General features: G+C 35.9%; 1 protein-coding gene across 1 annotated transcript; it reads right to left on the bottom strand.

The window, feature by feature from the left end:
* Positions 1-8,094: 8,094 nt before the first annotated feature.
* On the bottom strand, positions 8,095-9,111 carry LOC145067352 (uncharacterized). Its single transcript, XM_079014514.1, has one exon. It carries the CDS (start codon positions 9,109-9,111, stop codon positions 8,095-8,097), a length of 1,017 nt encoding a protein of 338 aa, XP_078870640.1.
* Positions 9,112-17,694: the final 8,583 nt, after the last annotated feature.

Here is a 17,694-nt window from a genome sequence, read left to right as displayed (position 1 = left end):
AGCATCAATCACGAATGCTAAATATGATGTACATCCCTTGTTCAAACATTTTCTGGCTTTCATCAATGAAATGATTCCAGAATTTACTCTGTGTTTATCTCCATACACCATAAACGAATCTTTTTCAGGCGGGTTTACTTTGACTATTTTCTTCTTGCATAAAATTTCGGCGTCATTGGCGCTAAGCCAATCCATTCCCAAAACGATGTCGAAACCATTTAGTTCGATAGGCAATAATTCCTCGTGGAACTTATTCCCATTCAGATCAATTAAGATGTTTTCCATACGATGGCTAACAAGTACAAACTTGCCACTAGCAACTTCGACTAATAAGGCATTATCTAGTCTAACAACAGGCAAAGCTAGCTTTCTACCAAATTCATGCGATATAAAGGAGTAGTTGGCTCCAGAATCAAATAAAATTTGGGCAGGCAATTCGTTAACGAGAAAGGTACCTGAAGCGACATCAGCTTCATCTTTAGCAGCTTCCAGTGTCATCTGGAATGCTCTCGCCTTTGGCTTTGGTGGAATGTTGGGTCTAGCTGCCTCCTTCTTCTTCGGGCAGTCCCTCAACATGTGTCCCTCCTCACCACAACCATAACAAACTTTCTTAGTGAGGGTACACTCATTGGCATAGTGCCCTGGCTTTCCATATTTGTAGCATGTGTTCGCTACCTCACATCTTCCATGATGCTTCTTCTTACATTTGTCGTACCATTTCGCTTCGCCTCCACTTCCCCTCGAACCAGACTTCGAGAACTTGTTTTTCTTATTGGACCCTGAAGTTCCATCGAACTTCCTCTTTTCACCAACATCTATCCTTTCCAGACCCTTTTCCTTCTGCTGGGCCTCCACATTCTTATCTGCACGAACAACCGTTTTCAGAGTAGTTGCCATCTTGACTGTCGGACCAAATTCGGTAGGCAGTCCATTAGCAAACCTCTCAACCTTGGAGAGTTTCGTTGGCACTAGGTACGGAAATAACTTCATTTTCTCAGTGAATGCAGTAGCATAGTCATCTATGCTCTTCCTCCCCTTCTTCAAGTTTTGGAACTCATTGTTCAGATCAATCAGATCTATCTCTGAACAATACTGCACCCTTAGTTGTTCCAAGAACTCCTCCCATGACATTTTTAGGGCTTCTCCTCGTGGCATAGTATCTGCCAACAACTTCCACCAACTCAAGACTCCAGTCTTCAGTTGTCTAACCGCAAAGACGGTCTTCTATTTGTTTCTACAGTCGCAACTTTCAAATACCATCTCCATTTCGGAGATCCAATCCATTATCTCAACAGGCTTTGGGCTTCCAGAAAGACTTGGCGGCTTGGCGCCCAAGAAGTTCTTGTACATTCGCCCATCCTTGTTGTTTCTCCTTTCCGGATCGTTCCTTCGTTCTCCTTGAGTCCCAACTTGACTCATAATGCGACTATTGTTCCCTTCCTCCGATTGCTCGGGAATCAATTCGGGTTCCTCAATAGGTATAATAGGTTCATCCCTATTATCATGCAACATCTGTCGCATCTCCTCCCTTTGTTCCGCTAGCATAGCCCGAATCATGGCTTGCACCGCAGCCATTGTTATTGGTTCTGGTGCTGCTGCTACAACAGGTATTTGCTCAATAACTGGCGGTTGATTCCTGTTTTCATCCGCGTTTCCAACGCCACTCCTTGTTCTCACCATTTTTGATCTACACACCGAATAAGGTGAAATTAGATCCTCATTCACGATAGATATTCAAATCATCCTTATTACTCCGAAACGTTTACATGCTAGTTCTAAGAACGTAGGCATACGCTTAGAATCCTACACGCATAAGGTTTCCAGATCCGGTCGGCAACAGACCATAGATCCGAACAATTAATATCATATATGGCAACATATAACATTTAGCACATAAAAGCATTTTAGGCAACTTTCCTAATATAAACTAGTGATCGTGTCTAAAATCCAACAGACACACACCTCACAATCTCCACTTAGCATTCTAAGTTTAAGTCTAGAAATCCTACAAATTCCTAGTTCGCTTAAACTAATGCTTTGATACCAACTGTGACATCCCCAAAATCACGGCCAGAAAAGACCGATTTCATTTATGCTTTTTAAAATAATTTCAGAGTAAATCCTTTTGATTTGAAAGATTTGCGGAATTTGTTCCCAAAACAAAACATGATAAAATAATATTTATCAAAGCATTTCATCAAGAGATGCATTTTCATTTATATAATCAAAACTCGGGATGTCATGTTCCGATACAGACCATACAACATAAACGATAACATTACAAGTCATTCAACAAATATATACATATACAGACTTGTAAACAAAACAACTCGATGATTCATCCATCTTACGCCCTTGCGCCACTTCCTGTAATACAAATAAAACTGAGTGGGTCAGGCTTGGGAGCCTGGTGAGCATATAGGGTTTTCAACCCACAATAAATAAATTATGTTTAATTTCACCAACCAACACTATCCCGATTACCCGTTCCCGTTATCCTCACTTTACGTCCCTAAAACAACATCTATCTCAAGGGACCTAATCTAGGATTTTCATCGGGACGGACATTACTGCTAAGGGGTTTCCTCAACAATAGATATTCTAAAGGCAACCATGAGGGGGATAGAGTACACCGGTGAACACATCGTTCACAACACCTACAGGTTATGAACCTGCTAGCGTTCCACTGGACTGTCTAGAAAGAGTCCGTGGTCGTTATCCATACTCCGCTGAATAACTAGATCAACAAAAACAACAACATCGAGGCCTCTCATCTATTTATTACACACCAACTATCTACCCAACATATTAGTAGATAAAAATATATATTTTCATACATAGTTTAAAACATGTATAGCATTTTCATTCAATATATATTCCACATAACAGATGAGGCATACCCACATAACACGTATTTCATAGAAGACAAATCAGATCTATGAGATAGAATAAAGTGAATATCCATTCACACATATAACCACAAAATATACACATAACAAGTATATCATATAAAATACTTCATAGTTACGCGTTAGAAGAAAGTAACTACACACTCACACTTATAAACCACAATTTACTTAATACACTCAAACCATACTTGTATTATTATCGTGTTTATGAAAGGTAGTATACACTCACTTGATCAGAAGATGATCGGACAGCACTACGACGTGCAGAAGTAGTAATCCTTAGCAGATCTGGAAGATCTCTACAAAAATCAAACTTCTCGCGGGCAGAGCTTCGGCTCGGGAACCGCACTTCTCGGGATCTTCGGGATCTCGGGGCTTGAGAATAATACCGGGGCTTCGGGGTATTTCTGGCACGCAAATCGATGCAAAACGGGAGAGAGAAGAGAGTAAATGAACAAAAGAACCGGCTGCCCTCGCATCCTATTTATAGGAGGCTGGAGCCTCGGAGTACGCGTCCGAATTCTGTTGGATTAATGTCTAAGTCCATAACTATAATTGGTAAGACTTGACCCGACCCGGCATGGTCCATTTGGGTTGCATACCATCATGCACTTGGATAGACTATAATGAGAGAAATAAGACACTTATGGTTATTAATATATTATAAGTTCTAGTATATTAATAATAAGAATAATAAGATTATTTAATTAGTATTGATCAAGAATTAATCTAGGATTAATTAAGTGATCAAAAGAAGACTAATTAAATATATGGGTTGATTGTGTAAATCATCCATACTTGTATAGTGGGCTAATGCTCCATGGATAATCAAGTTGGGCTAAAACCCATAGGATGGTCCATGGATGCTCCATGGTGTATTTGTACCCATGGATCATGGAAATGAAAGGCCATGTCAATTAGGGTTTACATGGTGTAACCCTAACTATATAAGCATCTTATTCTTGACCAAATCGGCCACTAGTGTGTGAAAATAAAGGGCTAGCCGATTTCATGAGTTATAGAATTCTCTCAAGCTATTCTAAGTGTTTTGGTGATTGTGATTCCACTTGAGGCTTCCATACTATTGGGGCTAAGCTCTTAAAGCTTGAAGACATCAAGCTACAACAAAAGGTATGCATTCTATCTTGATACACTCATTGATTTGTATGCTAGATTAGGATTAATACCTTGGATGTTCTTATTTGCATGTATAATAGAGAAAACATAGATCCAAGGTATTTAGGGTTGCATGTACACTTAGGAGTGCTAGAATGCTCAAAACCCAACAAATTCGTCACTGCATGCGTCATCCGAAGAACTCGAGTGCGAGGCGTGTCATGCTTCGCTGTACGCGGGGCGTAGTTCGGATATGCCCGGTGACTCCCCTTCGGATAATACCGAATTTTCCATTTAAAATTAAATACAAAATATTTAATAAACTTCGGAAATTCATATCTTCTTCATACGAACTCCGTTTTCGACGTTCTTTATATCCACGCGTAGGTGAGACTACGCTCTACAACTTTCGTTTAGACTCCATCAGCTAATTTTAACTTTATTTTTATTATTTATTTTTAATAGGCCGTGACAGAAAAACTTCGTTATAAATTCATAACTTCTTCGTTTGACGTCCGTTCTCGCTTAACTTTTTGTCGCTTCGATACCAACAACGAGACCTTCGATCCTCATTTAGATTGCTTCGGCTAAAAACCGTTCGATCTCAAATCAAGTACTTCAGGCTGCATACCGCTAAGCCGAAACTTCGATAAATCATAACTTCTTCATACGAAGTCAGATTTGGGCGTTCTATATATATTCGGAAACCTCGTTTCAACTACTACGCCATTATCCAAAGATATTAAGTTTATTTTACACTTAAATTTTGACGCTTATTTTTATTCTTAATTAATCAAACCACATAATTAAGCAATTAAGCACAAAACACATAATACTCAAATAATACACTCTTATTATTTCAAAACGGGTTAGAAAGGTTAACCTAGACTATTATATTGCTAAAAATGGCAAGCCCGGAAACACAGGTGTTACAAGGGATAAGATTTTTAACTTCAAGTTCAAACAGAATTTTTAAGATCCAAATTATTTCACATGTGATAGAACCAAGAGCCCTATATTCTGATTCAGTGGAAGACCTAGAAACAGTAGACAGCTTCTTACTTTTCCAAGAAATAAGACAATTATTAAGATATACCATATATCCATATACAGACCTTCTTGTGGCTATGCACTTAGCCCAATCTGCATCCACAAAACCTTTCAATTCAAACACACTAGTCCTAGTTAAAGCAACTCCTTTTCCAGAATTATTTTTTAAATACCTTAACAACCTAAAAGCAATATTTAAATGTAATTTTATAGGATTATGCATATACTGACTAAGAACCTGAAGTGCATAAGAAATGTCAGGCCTTGTAACTGTAAGATAGATAAGTTTACCTATCAATTTTTGAAATTTAGTTTTATTTTCCAACAATTCATTTTTTCCATCATGATTATCAGAATTTATAACAAAATTTGTTTCCAAAGGAGTGTTCACAGGTTTACAACCAAGCATACCATATTTATGTAACAACTCAAGACAATATTTTCTTTAGTTTAAACATAAACCACCGTCAAATTTAACCACTTCAATGCCTAAAAAATATTTAAGAGTTCCAAGATCTTTGATTAAAAATTGACTATTCATAAAAGATTTCACCTTTTGTAACTCTATTTCACTATTCTAGTTAAAATAATATCATCAACATATACTAATAACACAGTTATTGAACCTTCAACTTTCCTAATAAACAATGAGTAATCACTTATACTCTGTCAAAAACCAAACATAAACAATGAAGCACAAAGTTTTTCATTCCATTTCCTAGGAGCTTGCTTTAGTCCATACAAAGACTTAGTAAGTTTACATACTTTAGTATCATTACTAGAATAGTAACCAGGTGGAAGTGACATATAAACATCTTCGGTAAGATCACCATATAAAAAGGCATTGTTAATATCCAACTGATATAAAGGCCAAGAATAATGAACAGAAAGAGAAATAACAATACGAACTGTTACAATTTTTGCAACAAGAGAGAAAGTCTCTTCAAAATCAATCCCCTCTCTTTGATTATAACCTTTAGCAACTAAACGAGCTTTATATCTCTCAATTTCACCATTTGTCTTCTATTTAATCTTATAGACCCACTTACACCCAATTAGTTTTCTGTTTTTAGGTAAATCAGTTATTTCCCATGTATGATTTCGATAAAGTGCTTCATTTCATCATTCATAGATTTAATCCAATTTGGATCAGAAAATGCTTCATTATAACTCTTAGGTTCAACAGTTTTATTGAGATTAGAAACAAAACATTTAGTTTCAGGATCAAGAAAAGAATAGTTAACAGATCTCTCAATACCATATTTATACTTCCCTTCAACAACATAATCAACAAACTTAACAGGTATATGAGACTCACGCCTAGACCTAGAGACACCTACAGACTGATCCATAGAAGGGGTTAAGACAGACTGACTACTTTCCTCAGATACACTCGAAGAAGAAGGAACAAATGAACCAGTAGGAGGCACGGTTGCCTCGCCACCATGGTTGATAGAATTACTAGAATCAACATCATCCACACTAATGGCTGCATTAGCACCATCCAACTGGGACTCTACTCTGAGCTCATCAAGATTAATATAATCATTTATATATTCATTATTATCAAATTCATCATAGGAAAAAAGATCACTAGGGCCAAAATTGTTTGAAACCTTATCAACAGAAGTTGATTTCAACTTGCATGGAAAAACAGATTCATAGAATTTTACATCCCTAGATACAAAAGAAGAATTAGTATCCAAACTAAGAAGTTTATAAGCCTTTTTATCAGAATAATATCCTAAAAAAATACATTTTTTCAGCACGTTCAGACAATTTATCAGAAACATTTGGCTTAACAGCAAAACATAGACAACCAAAAACCCTTCAATGATCAAAACTAGGAATTCTTTGAAAAACAAGTTCATAAGGTGATTGACCATTTAAAACAGAGGTAGGCATTCTATTTATTAGAAAAACAGAAGTTAAAACAACATTTCCCCAATATTTAGTAGGAACTCCTGATTGAAATAAAAGAGATCGAGCTACATTGAGAATATGCCTATGCTTTCTCTCCACAACACCATTTTGTTGTGGAGTATAAGCACATGATGTTTGATGTATTATACCCTTTTTCAAAACAAAAAAACTTCATTTGATTATTAACAAACTCAGTACCATTGTCTGAACGTACAATTTTAACATTAACATTAAACTGATTTAGAAGAATATTAACAAAGGATTTAAAACAATCAAAAGCCTCAATCTTAGATTTCAAAAGAAAAATCCAAGTGGCCCTAGTAAAATCATCCACAATAGTCAAGAAATACTTAAACCCTTCAACAGAAGCAAGTCTATAAGGACCCCAGACATCTATGTGAACCAATTCACCTAACTTAGTTGAAGTATGTTGACTATGTGGAAAGGACTCTCTAGTCTGTTTTGATTTGTGACAAACATCACAAGGAGGAAGAGAATCATTTCCAAGTTTTAAAATATTTTTTAAAGATGTCAAAGCTTGGTCTGCTGGATGACCAAGTCTACTATGCCAAGTTAGTTTAGAGACACAACACCTAGACAAAATATTTGTTGAAATACCTGAGGGAATATAATCAAGATAGTATAATACCCCAGACTCTCTACCATTCTCCACCATCTCCTTTGACAATGAATCCTGGATTTTACAAGTATGTTTTGAAAAAACAGCTTCACAACCACTATCCTTACAAAGTTTATGGACAGACAAAAGATTAACATTAAAATCAAGAACAACAAAAACATCAAATAAAGTAAGATGTGAGGACAATTGAAGATTCCCTATTTTATTTATAGGAGATGAAGAACCATTAGGATGTTTGACAAGAAGATTAAGTCTAGACACATCTACAACATCTCTAAGTTGTGACTCAGAAGCTATCATATGTTGATTGGCTCCTATGTTAACAATCCAATTTTGAGAATCATTTGAACTAACAAAAGAATTACAGCATTGAAACACAGATATACCTGCCATATTTGCAGTAGCAGACACATCATCACTAGTAGAATTCTCACTAATGAGACGAAGAAACTTAGATTATTGTTCACCAGTGAGAAAATGAGCATCACTTCCAAGACCAGACTCAGAAGGAACAGACATGCTATTGTTAGAACCAACAGAAGAAGAATTCATAGAAAAAGATTTGTTCTGATTATTATTATCATTTCTAAATTTAAAATCCTTTGGATAACCAATTAGTTTATAACATCTTTCTATTGTGTGACCTTTAAGATTGCAATGTTTACATTGTAAACCTTGATTCTTAGACCTAACTTGATTTTGTCCCTGTTTAAAATCATTAACTTTACTATTAAACATCGAGACTTGTGGTTTTGAAGAAACAGTAGACCCAAGAGACCCATTCTTTTGAAGAGATTCTTCTCTAGAAAGAATAGAGAAGGCAGATTTAACATTTGGTAAAGGCTCCATCAAAAGAATATGACTCTTAACTTGACTATAAACATCATCAAGGCCACTAAGAAATTGCATTAACTTCATCAATTTAGAATGATCATTAAGTTTTGTAGCTGTCTCACACACACATTCAGTTAAACTAGTTAAACCATCAAACTCCTTCCACAAGGAATCTAGTTTATTGTAATAATCAGAAAGAGAAGAACCATTTTGCTTTAAAGTGTTAATCTGTTGATGAATATTAAAAATTACTGACCCATCAGCTTTGTTATATGTTTCAAATAATTCATCCCAAATAACTTTAGCTTTATCTGAATACACATGACTAGCATATATAGTTTCAGAAATTGACCCTAAAATCCAATTACAAACAATAGCATTTACACATTCCCATTTAGAAGCTTTAGTTGTCTCAGTATTCTCAAGAGTAATGGAACCATCCACAAAGCCCAATTTATTCCTAGCCTTAAGACCTCTATACATAGCACTACACCACAAACAATAGTTTTCATTACCAGTCAGTTTAACTGTTAAAATAGAGATTATAGTATTATCAGAAGGATGGACATATAAAGGATCATCAAAGTCAATAGGAATTTCCTTAGGAACACCACTCCCTCCAGGAGTTTCACCAGCCATAGTAAATCACAGAAGACAAACCAAAGAAATCAAATAACAATCTAGATCAAGAATAGAAACAAGAACTTAACAAACAAATAACACTCGTGTTGACTAAAAGTCCAGATGGTCACCACAGTATGTCGGGGCCCAAGACAATCAACACAGTGTAAAAACAGAACAACTTCAAAAAAAATCAACAATTAATTGATGTACTCAAGACATCAGGATCTCCCACATCTACAACTAGTAAAGGAGAAAGAAAAGAACAAGAAACCCTCACAGTGCAATAGGCAACCGAGATAGACTCCCCGAATCTGTTTCCTACAAGGGTTTATCAGTGATGAAACCTGACCCCAAGAGGATTATTTCAGATTAACGGGGATTGGTAGATTATGTTGCAAAGTTTTAATCTTCAACACAACAATGCTCAGTCAAAACCCGATTCACATCACACCTGAAAGATTAAACGAAAAATCTCGCAGTACCAGGATCTCAATAACCAGATTCAAGTTTAGGGAAATACAAGACAGAAACCCTAAACTGAACTTGTTCAATCACACGAACAAAAAACAAAATGAGAAAGAAGATATACCTTTCACAGATCGTCAAGCGCAGAAACACCAGATGACGAACAACCAAGAAGCGACCGTCAGGATCAAAGAACACGAGCCTTAGAGCTCTGATACCATGTTAAAACACACAAGACAAATTTCCTAACATCACCATTTCTCATATCAATTTAGGATCAAGAAACAGGTGGTTTTCAAGTTACTTACAACTCAAAACTCACTACAAAAATCTTTCAATCTTTCACTCAACCTAAACAACTTCTAAACAATATACTTTGATAAAGAGCTAGTTACAGAACTCTTATAGACGAACACACAATCAACAAAATAGATGCAGACAACTATCTAACATCAAAGAACCCTCGAGAGAGAAAACCCTAGATCTGATCTCTTCAACTGGACGAATGAGTCCCAACACCTTCTCTCTCTTTATTTATACTCTGGATCCAAAATATGGATATAAATCGAACCAACATGACCCAGATTACAACCCGCGTGTTTCCATAAGAACCTGCATACACTTAACACCCTTGCAGAATACAATCTTTACACAATACACCCTTTATAATAAACTACTTCCTAATAAATATGAGATTGTAATAATAGCACCATATTTTCAACAGTAGTACCTATGATACATATTGATTTCTTCACCACACCTCTCACATGCACCTCGACAACCCTCTTTCATAATTGGATCACCACCCTCATCTTCTTCTTCTTCTTCTTCTTCATCCTCTTCATCTTCATATTGTAATTGCAAATCAATGAGCTTTAGTGGATGCTTGTGTTCTGATACTTCAATTATGTCCATTATAATTCTAATTCTCTTTTTACAATGATGATGTTACACTCACTCTCTTATTTATAATGAAGAAAGAGTACATATTTGTGGCAAATTACCAACCACCAAGCATGTTTCCTTTTGCCATTGTTTACATTTTGCTTCTTTTTTTGTTATTAACTTTTCCTTATTCTAGAGAAGAAATCAGTGAAGCTTTGTAGAAAGTATTTTATTATAGTAATTTAATTTGCTTTAATTAATTTATTTGTCCCTTATAATATGGAATTGCTGGTAATGACTTTATATCAAGCAATGACATAATTTACGATGCATTTTAGGAATGCTTTATACATCAGTTAGTAAAAAATAAATACATAATTGTAATGTGGGTATTTTTCAAAGTATTCATTATTCTAGATTTGGTTTCATGTTTTGTTCTTTCTTTTAGTTTAATATGTAAGGAATAAAGGTAACTGAAACACACAAAAACATAACTCTTTTGCTTTCTCCTTAACTTTAGTACCACTCCTAATAAGCAAGGAATAAGCCCCATTTTTAAGTTGAATACTAATCTTGTTTATTAATTGGTATAGAGGTTAGAGTTAATTCATATGATTTAATTGAGTTTAAAACATCCCAAAATCTTGGTGGAGTTTCCTGTTGAAAGATATTAGATGGGATTGTTTTCCTTTGACCCATAAACAAATATATATGAAGTTGAATCAATCAAAATATAAATAAAAATGATTTTTGTATTACAATTGTATAATTAGTTACAAAATTTAGCTTCAAACAAAAAATAATTTTCTATGGAAGTGACTGTCAATCTACAAGATCGTATTCATTCAGGCTGATTAGAACAATACAAAATAGGCAGGCAGGCATATATTGATATGGAATTACCATCTATATATGGACATACCATTAACAACTTACTACAAATAACAAGTAGATATTTGTCATGATAAAAGAATCTACAGTGTGAAGGTAAGTACTATATACTTATACTACAAACGCGTCAAATTTTGTTTTTTTCTAGAAAATATATAAACATTATTAAAAAAACACATGCATAGCAAACGGGTCATAATTATCAGGATGGATAACCTATCTCTGTGAACTAATTTATGAGATCACATAACAGAAAACTTACCTTCAGTATCCTCTTCAACCAATTTATTTACATCAAAATTTAAGTTTATTTGATGATATTAAACAAAGTTATTGACTTGCATATATATATTGGTTATTGGTTGACTAAGTTTTAGTTCTGGTATCATCTTGGACATACTTCTATATATACTCCTTCCATTCTGTTTTAACGCATGAAATGTCAATATCATCTTCTCTCTCTCTCTCTCTCTATATATATATATATATATATATATATATATATATATATATATAGAGAGAGAGAGAGAGAGAGAGAAAAGATGATATTGACATTTCATGCGTTAAAACAGAATGGAAGGAGTATATATAGAAGTATGTCCAAGATGATACCGGAACTAAAACTTAGTCAACCAATATATGATAAAAGATAAAAGGAGGGTCAAATTTTGGGAAAAACATCAAGAGATTAGATCATGCAACATGTAATCTAATTTTTAAATTTATTTGATTTCCATTTCAAAAATAACCACCTGGAACAAATTAATTATCGAATAATATATGATCAGTTATATATCTAGTTCCATAGTTATAAATAGAAATGTAGGGATAGAACAAAAGGATTGCAAAAGTTAACATGCACATGGGAATTTCAATTTATTTAATGTATCATCTTTACACATAAAAGAGGGAGAAATTAATACAAGAAAGAAAGAAAGACTAACAACAATCACACACCATATTGTGTTTTCAAGCATTCATGTGGTAGAGAAACCAGAAACTTCATATCTTGTTCAAAAGCTCACAACATGTGTAATGAATTGCAAACTTACACTCGAGACATTTAAAGATCATCTTGCAGAATAATTCCTCAAAACAAATGCTACATTTTGTATCTGACATAATACATTGAGCTAAGGATAGAGGATGCGGGTGACCAACACTCTTATGAATGCCTCCGAACTTTATATTCACAAAATAAAAAAAACGCTTATCTCAAAGGGGATGACATCTATCTCATGATGAGGTATTATTGGAGCACAAGCACTATGTGTAGACTGAATACATTCTTTACAATGATAGAAAGATTCATGAGGGTTCAAAGGGTTCTCACAAATTTCACAAAAATATTCACTCTTGTGGTTCTCAATAGGGAGGTAACTTAGCTTCATGGGATTGTGCTTGTCATACTTATGCCTGATTGTCTCAGCTAATAACAAAGCACATTCCGGATGTATATATATATTACAAATGTTGCAACCGAAAAAAAAGTGTTTTTTCGTAAAAAAATACCTTGCAAGCCATACTGTTTAAAATGATGAAATCTCCGACACACATAACAAAAACTATGTTTTTGAACTAATGAAAGAAGGTAGTTGGGGTGAGATTTATGTGTGATTTCTTTAGGTATACACCCACATGTAACATCAACATAGTATCCATATTTTACACAACAATAGGCGAATCCATTGCAAGGCAGATAACATATAGCACATTCAAACACACCAAAAAAGAAGGGAAGAACATTTGAGTAGATGAGAACAAGGGTATGTTGTGGATGAGCTGGGTGGTTTTCTATTTTTTGGGGGAGTTGAGTGCACCACTCATAGAGAGCAAAGTCATTGCAACTCTTATCATCACACATGTAAAATGGCATGGTTGCCATAATTGGTCTTAGACATCCATTGCATAACAGTTTGGTCTTTTCCATCGGGTCATGACACATTAATAACCAAGAATTAATATTTGAGGAGGTTTGTCCATTGCATTGTGTTTGATCAACTAGATTTAGAGGGTGTTGATGACTCATGTGTTTTAGGTAATCGTCTACCTTATGATGATGATCGGTTTGTTGGAAAAACAAGTGTTTTGGTAGGCTGTATGTTTCATCGGGGAATGGGAGATGAAGAAGATGAGGATGGTCAGCATCTTTGTAATTTTTAAGGGTTTTGCCAAGGCCTGATAAAATTGGAAATTGACAACAAGGTTGGTTAGTAGATCTCAAAAAATGCCACACATACTTATTCATTTAAATGAAAGCAATCATATAAAAGGATTAATTATTAACTAATTACCCGAAGGAGACAAGCAAATGGACATGAATGGCTCTGTTCTTGATGCCGCACAATCCACATGAGCATAGTACATGCACTTATCACATTTGTAAATCCAAAGATCCACCGAATCATAAAAACTATCCCCGCATACTCTGCATCTAGGAAAATATTTATCCATTTGATCTTTTCTTGAGAAAAAATATGAAATGGTGAGTGGATGAGTATGATAAGAAAAAACACCATCTGTTCTCTCTTGGATGAGCAACTTTTCTGGTATGAAAGCACAATCATTATGTATGGTGAAGCCAACACAAGTGGTACATTGATAGAAGATGCCTTTTTGTTCCTTCCCACACACACTACACTCGCATAAAATGGGCTTAGGGATAGCACACATTAGCAAGTGAGGGTGGCAAGGATGATGGATCACTTTTTTTTCCTACTTCCACAACACATTTGAGATCAATGGAGAAATCACATTTACCACATTAGTAAAACAATTCTCCAAGCTTTTGATCTCTCTTACAATTACTGCATATTCGATGATATGAATGATATGTCTGGTAAAGAGTATGTGATGGGTGTGATGGGTGCTCTAACCTTGAGGGGAGCTCACCGTAGAATTTGTGAAGAGAGAAATCATCACATATTGTACATGTGTAGTAGTACCTATGGTACATATGGATTTCTTCCATACACCTCTCACATGTGACACCTTGAAACCTCTCTCTTATAATCGGATCACTACCCTCATCGACATCTTCTTCTTCTTCTTCTTGCATTTTTTGCTGCAAATCAATGAGCTTTAGTGGGTGCTCGTGTTCATATACTTCAAGCACTGCCTCCATTATAATTATGTTTCTCTCTTTGGGATGACAATGTTAGTCTCCTAATCTTATTTATGACGAAGATGAATATTTGTAGCAAATTTATCAAACACCAAACAAGCTTCCTTTTTCTATTGTTTACATTAGTTTATCTTTTGCTTTTTTTGTTTTTCACTTTTCCTTTTTCAAGAGAAGAAAACAATGAAGTTTTGCAGAAAGTGTTCTCTCATAGTAATTTAATTTGTTTGTATTGTCATCACTTTATATCAAGCAATTACATAATTTAATATGCATTTTATGAATGCTTTAAACATCGGTTGGTAAAAATAAATATAATAATGTAATGAATGGTCATCTTTTTCTCAAAGTTTTCATTATTTTAGATTAGGTTTCATTTTTTGTTTTGTTTTTTTAGTTTAATACGTAATGAATAAACACAATTGTAACACACAAAAGCATGACTCTTTTCCTTAATTTCTCTATAACTTTAGTACCACCTCTCCAATAAGCAAGGAATATGTCCCAATTTTGAGTTGAATACTAATCTTGTTTTATTAACTGGTATAGAGTTTAGAGTCGATTCATTTGATTTAATTGAGTTTAAAACAACCATCAGGCTTGGTGGAGTCGACTATTGTTGAACGAAACTCACATGAAGTTCAAGATGATTATTCATACCTTCATGCAGATCAAGTGTGTTAAACAATATTTGATTTTAGAGTAGATAACAGAATGGTCCCTATGGTTTATGATAATTTGCACATTTGGTCTCTAACTTATTTTTTTTTAACTTGGAAGGTCCCTACAGTTTGCTTTTGTTATGCGTTTGGTCCTTGTCAAACCTAAAAAGACTATTTTACCCTTGATTTTTTAATTTATTTTAATAAACACACCCCAACCCCACCCCCTCACCTTACCTTACCTACTCCACAATTTTTTCCTATTTAAATAATAGTCTTTTTAGGTAAGACAGGACCAAACGCATAACAAAAAACAAACAGTATGGACCAAGTGTATAACAAAAACAAATAGTAGGGACCTTTCGAGTTAAAAAATAAGTTAGGGACCAAGCGCGCAAATTACTCAAAACCATAGGGACCAGTCGTGTAATTTACTCTTGATTTTAAACTCAAATGAAATCGTTTTGCAAACTCTTGTTCATTGGTACCACACACAGCACAAAAAATTAATCTTAAAAAATTTTGGTGATCAACTTATCTGTGTATTACGTATTTAAGCTAGGTATTTTACATTGAGTTTTAACCTAATTTTAAAATTACTTAACATATGTCCATTGGTGCATGATCTAGGGGTACAAACGAGCCAAGCTAATCGAGATCGGATCGTTAAAAGCTCGATTCGGAACCGATTTTAAACGAGCCCGAGCCGAGCTCGAGCTTAATATTAAGCTTGTTTATTAAAGGAGCTCGAGCTCAAGCCTATGTCACAAAGCTCGATTAGGCTCACGAGCCTAAACGAGCCTTTATATAATATTATTTATATATATATTAAAATAACAACATATTAGGGGAATTATGAATTTCGGGTATTAGTAAACGAGCTTTTTAACGAGCTCGAGCCGAGCTTAAGCTTATTTAGGCATGCCTGACAAAAATGAGTTGAGCCCGAGCCCGAGCCGAGGTTATATAAATCTTTACGAGCTCGAGCCGAGCTTAGTAAAAGAAATGTCACACCCCGAAACCGACGGTGGAAACGTTCTGTGTAACATCCCGGAGTATCAAGAGTAAAGTTGAAGGGCTAAAGGAGTAAATTTGGGAAGGGGAACTCGGCGAGTCCATGGGTGGTACTCGGCGAGTAGGGTCGCGACTTTGGTCGCGTGTTAAGTGGCCGACTCGGCGAGTCAGCGGAGGGACTTGGGGAGTAGGCACTAAGTGGAGAAAACCCTAAATCCGGAGGATGAGCCCTATATAAAGAACATTATACTCTCTCCCCAGCCTCTTACCCCCTGTAGAAGTCCAGAAAGCCCTGAGGCGCGATTTTGAGGGATTAGAGTGCATTTGGAGCTTGGAGAAGTGATTGTTGAAGAAATCTTGAAGGAGAAGAGTATTGGGTCAAAGGGCTTTGCAAGGATTCGGATTAATCTTCTCTTGGAGCTTCCTTTTGAGGTATTATTTCATTGTTTGAGCTGCTATTTGTAACAGCCCGGAATTTTAGGTATTGTTATAATTATGTTTTTGGGTGTTTTAAGAAGGGACTCGGCGAGTTGGAGCCTAGACTCGCCGAGTAGGATCGCGGATCTGGTCGCGGGTTCGCGACTGGACTCGACGAGTCCGGATATGGACTCGGCGAGTCTGCGCTGTTTAGCGAAAGCCCTAACCGTTCAGGTTTGGGACGTATATGAGGGACCTTATGGCCATCATTGTTCACCCTAGCCTTCTGAGAGAAACCCTAATTCGATTGTGAGCATCTGGAGCAAGGTTGAAGACCATTGTTGATTTTGGAAGTGTTGTTTTGCAAGGAAGAGAAGGCTTGGCTAAGGGAACATCAAGAGAAGTCACGTTCTGAGGATTGGGGACACAGAGAGCACATTATTCAGGTAATAATTCGAGTTACATTCTTCTATATTGATGTGTATATGGATTTAGGGTTTATTGAACCCTTTTGTGGCTAGATTGAATATTACCTTAGTCCCCCATGCGATTGGAACCCTGTATTGGGATCTTTGGAAGTCCAGAATGTCCCATGCCTGAGCATTTCGAAAATCAATGGAGGTTTTGGATTGGAATCCTTATGCCTTAGGTCAAAATGTAAATTATGAGTCATGGGGTGTATTATGAGCACCGAAATGAGGACCTTACGTGATGAATCAGTCTAGGGAGGCCAGACCTATGAATGGTCGGAGCAGAACTGACCTTAGAAAGCAGTTTGAGCGGTTGCATGGCATAGACTCGCCGAGTCCGATGAACAGACTCGGCGAGTAGCTTGAAGATTAACTGGGACTCGTCGAGTTGTTCTTCAGACTCGGCGAGTTGAGTCGGGGTGGCCCCGCGATTCTTCCAGGAGGAACTCATCGAGTCAAGAGGGATACTCGACTAGTAGAAAGGGAATCTTAGAGAATTGGTGAGGACGTCTAGACTCGCCGAGTCGCCATAGCACTCGCCGAGTTCGGTCAAGTTGACCGTTGACCGTTGACCGTTGACCAGAGTTGACCTATGTCTGACTTCTTAGGGATAGTCAAACTTAGAAGATAAAAGTGTTAATAAGAGATATATGATGTTATAGGGAGATTGTAG

The sequence above is a fragment of the Lactuca serriola genome, chromosome 8 (assembly GCF_051521515.1).
Source record: "Lactuca serriola cultivar US96UC23 chromosome 8, Lser_US96UC23_V15, whole genome shotgun sequence".
Lineage (NCBI taxonomy): Eukaryota > Viridiplantae > Streptophyta > Magnoliopsida > Asterales > Asteraceae > Lactuca > Lactuca serriola.
The sequence above is the reverse complement of the archived record's forward strand: the minus strand, read 5'-3'. Positions and strand labels throughout refer to the sequence as shown.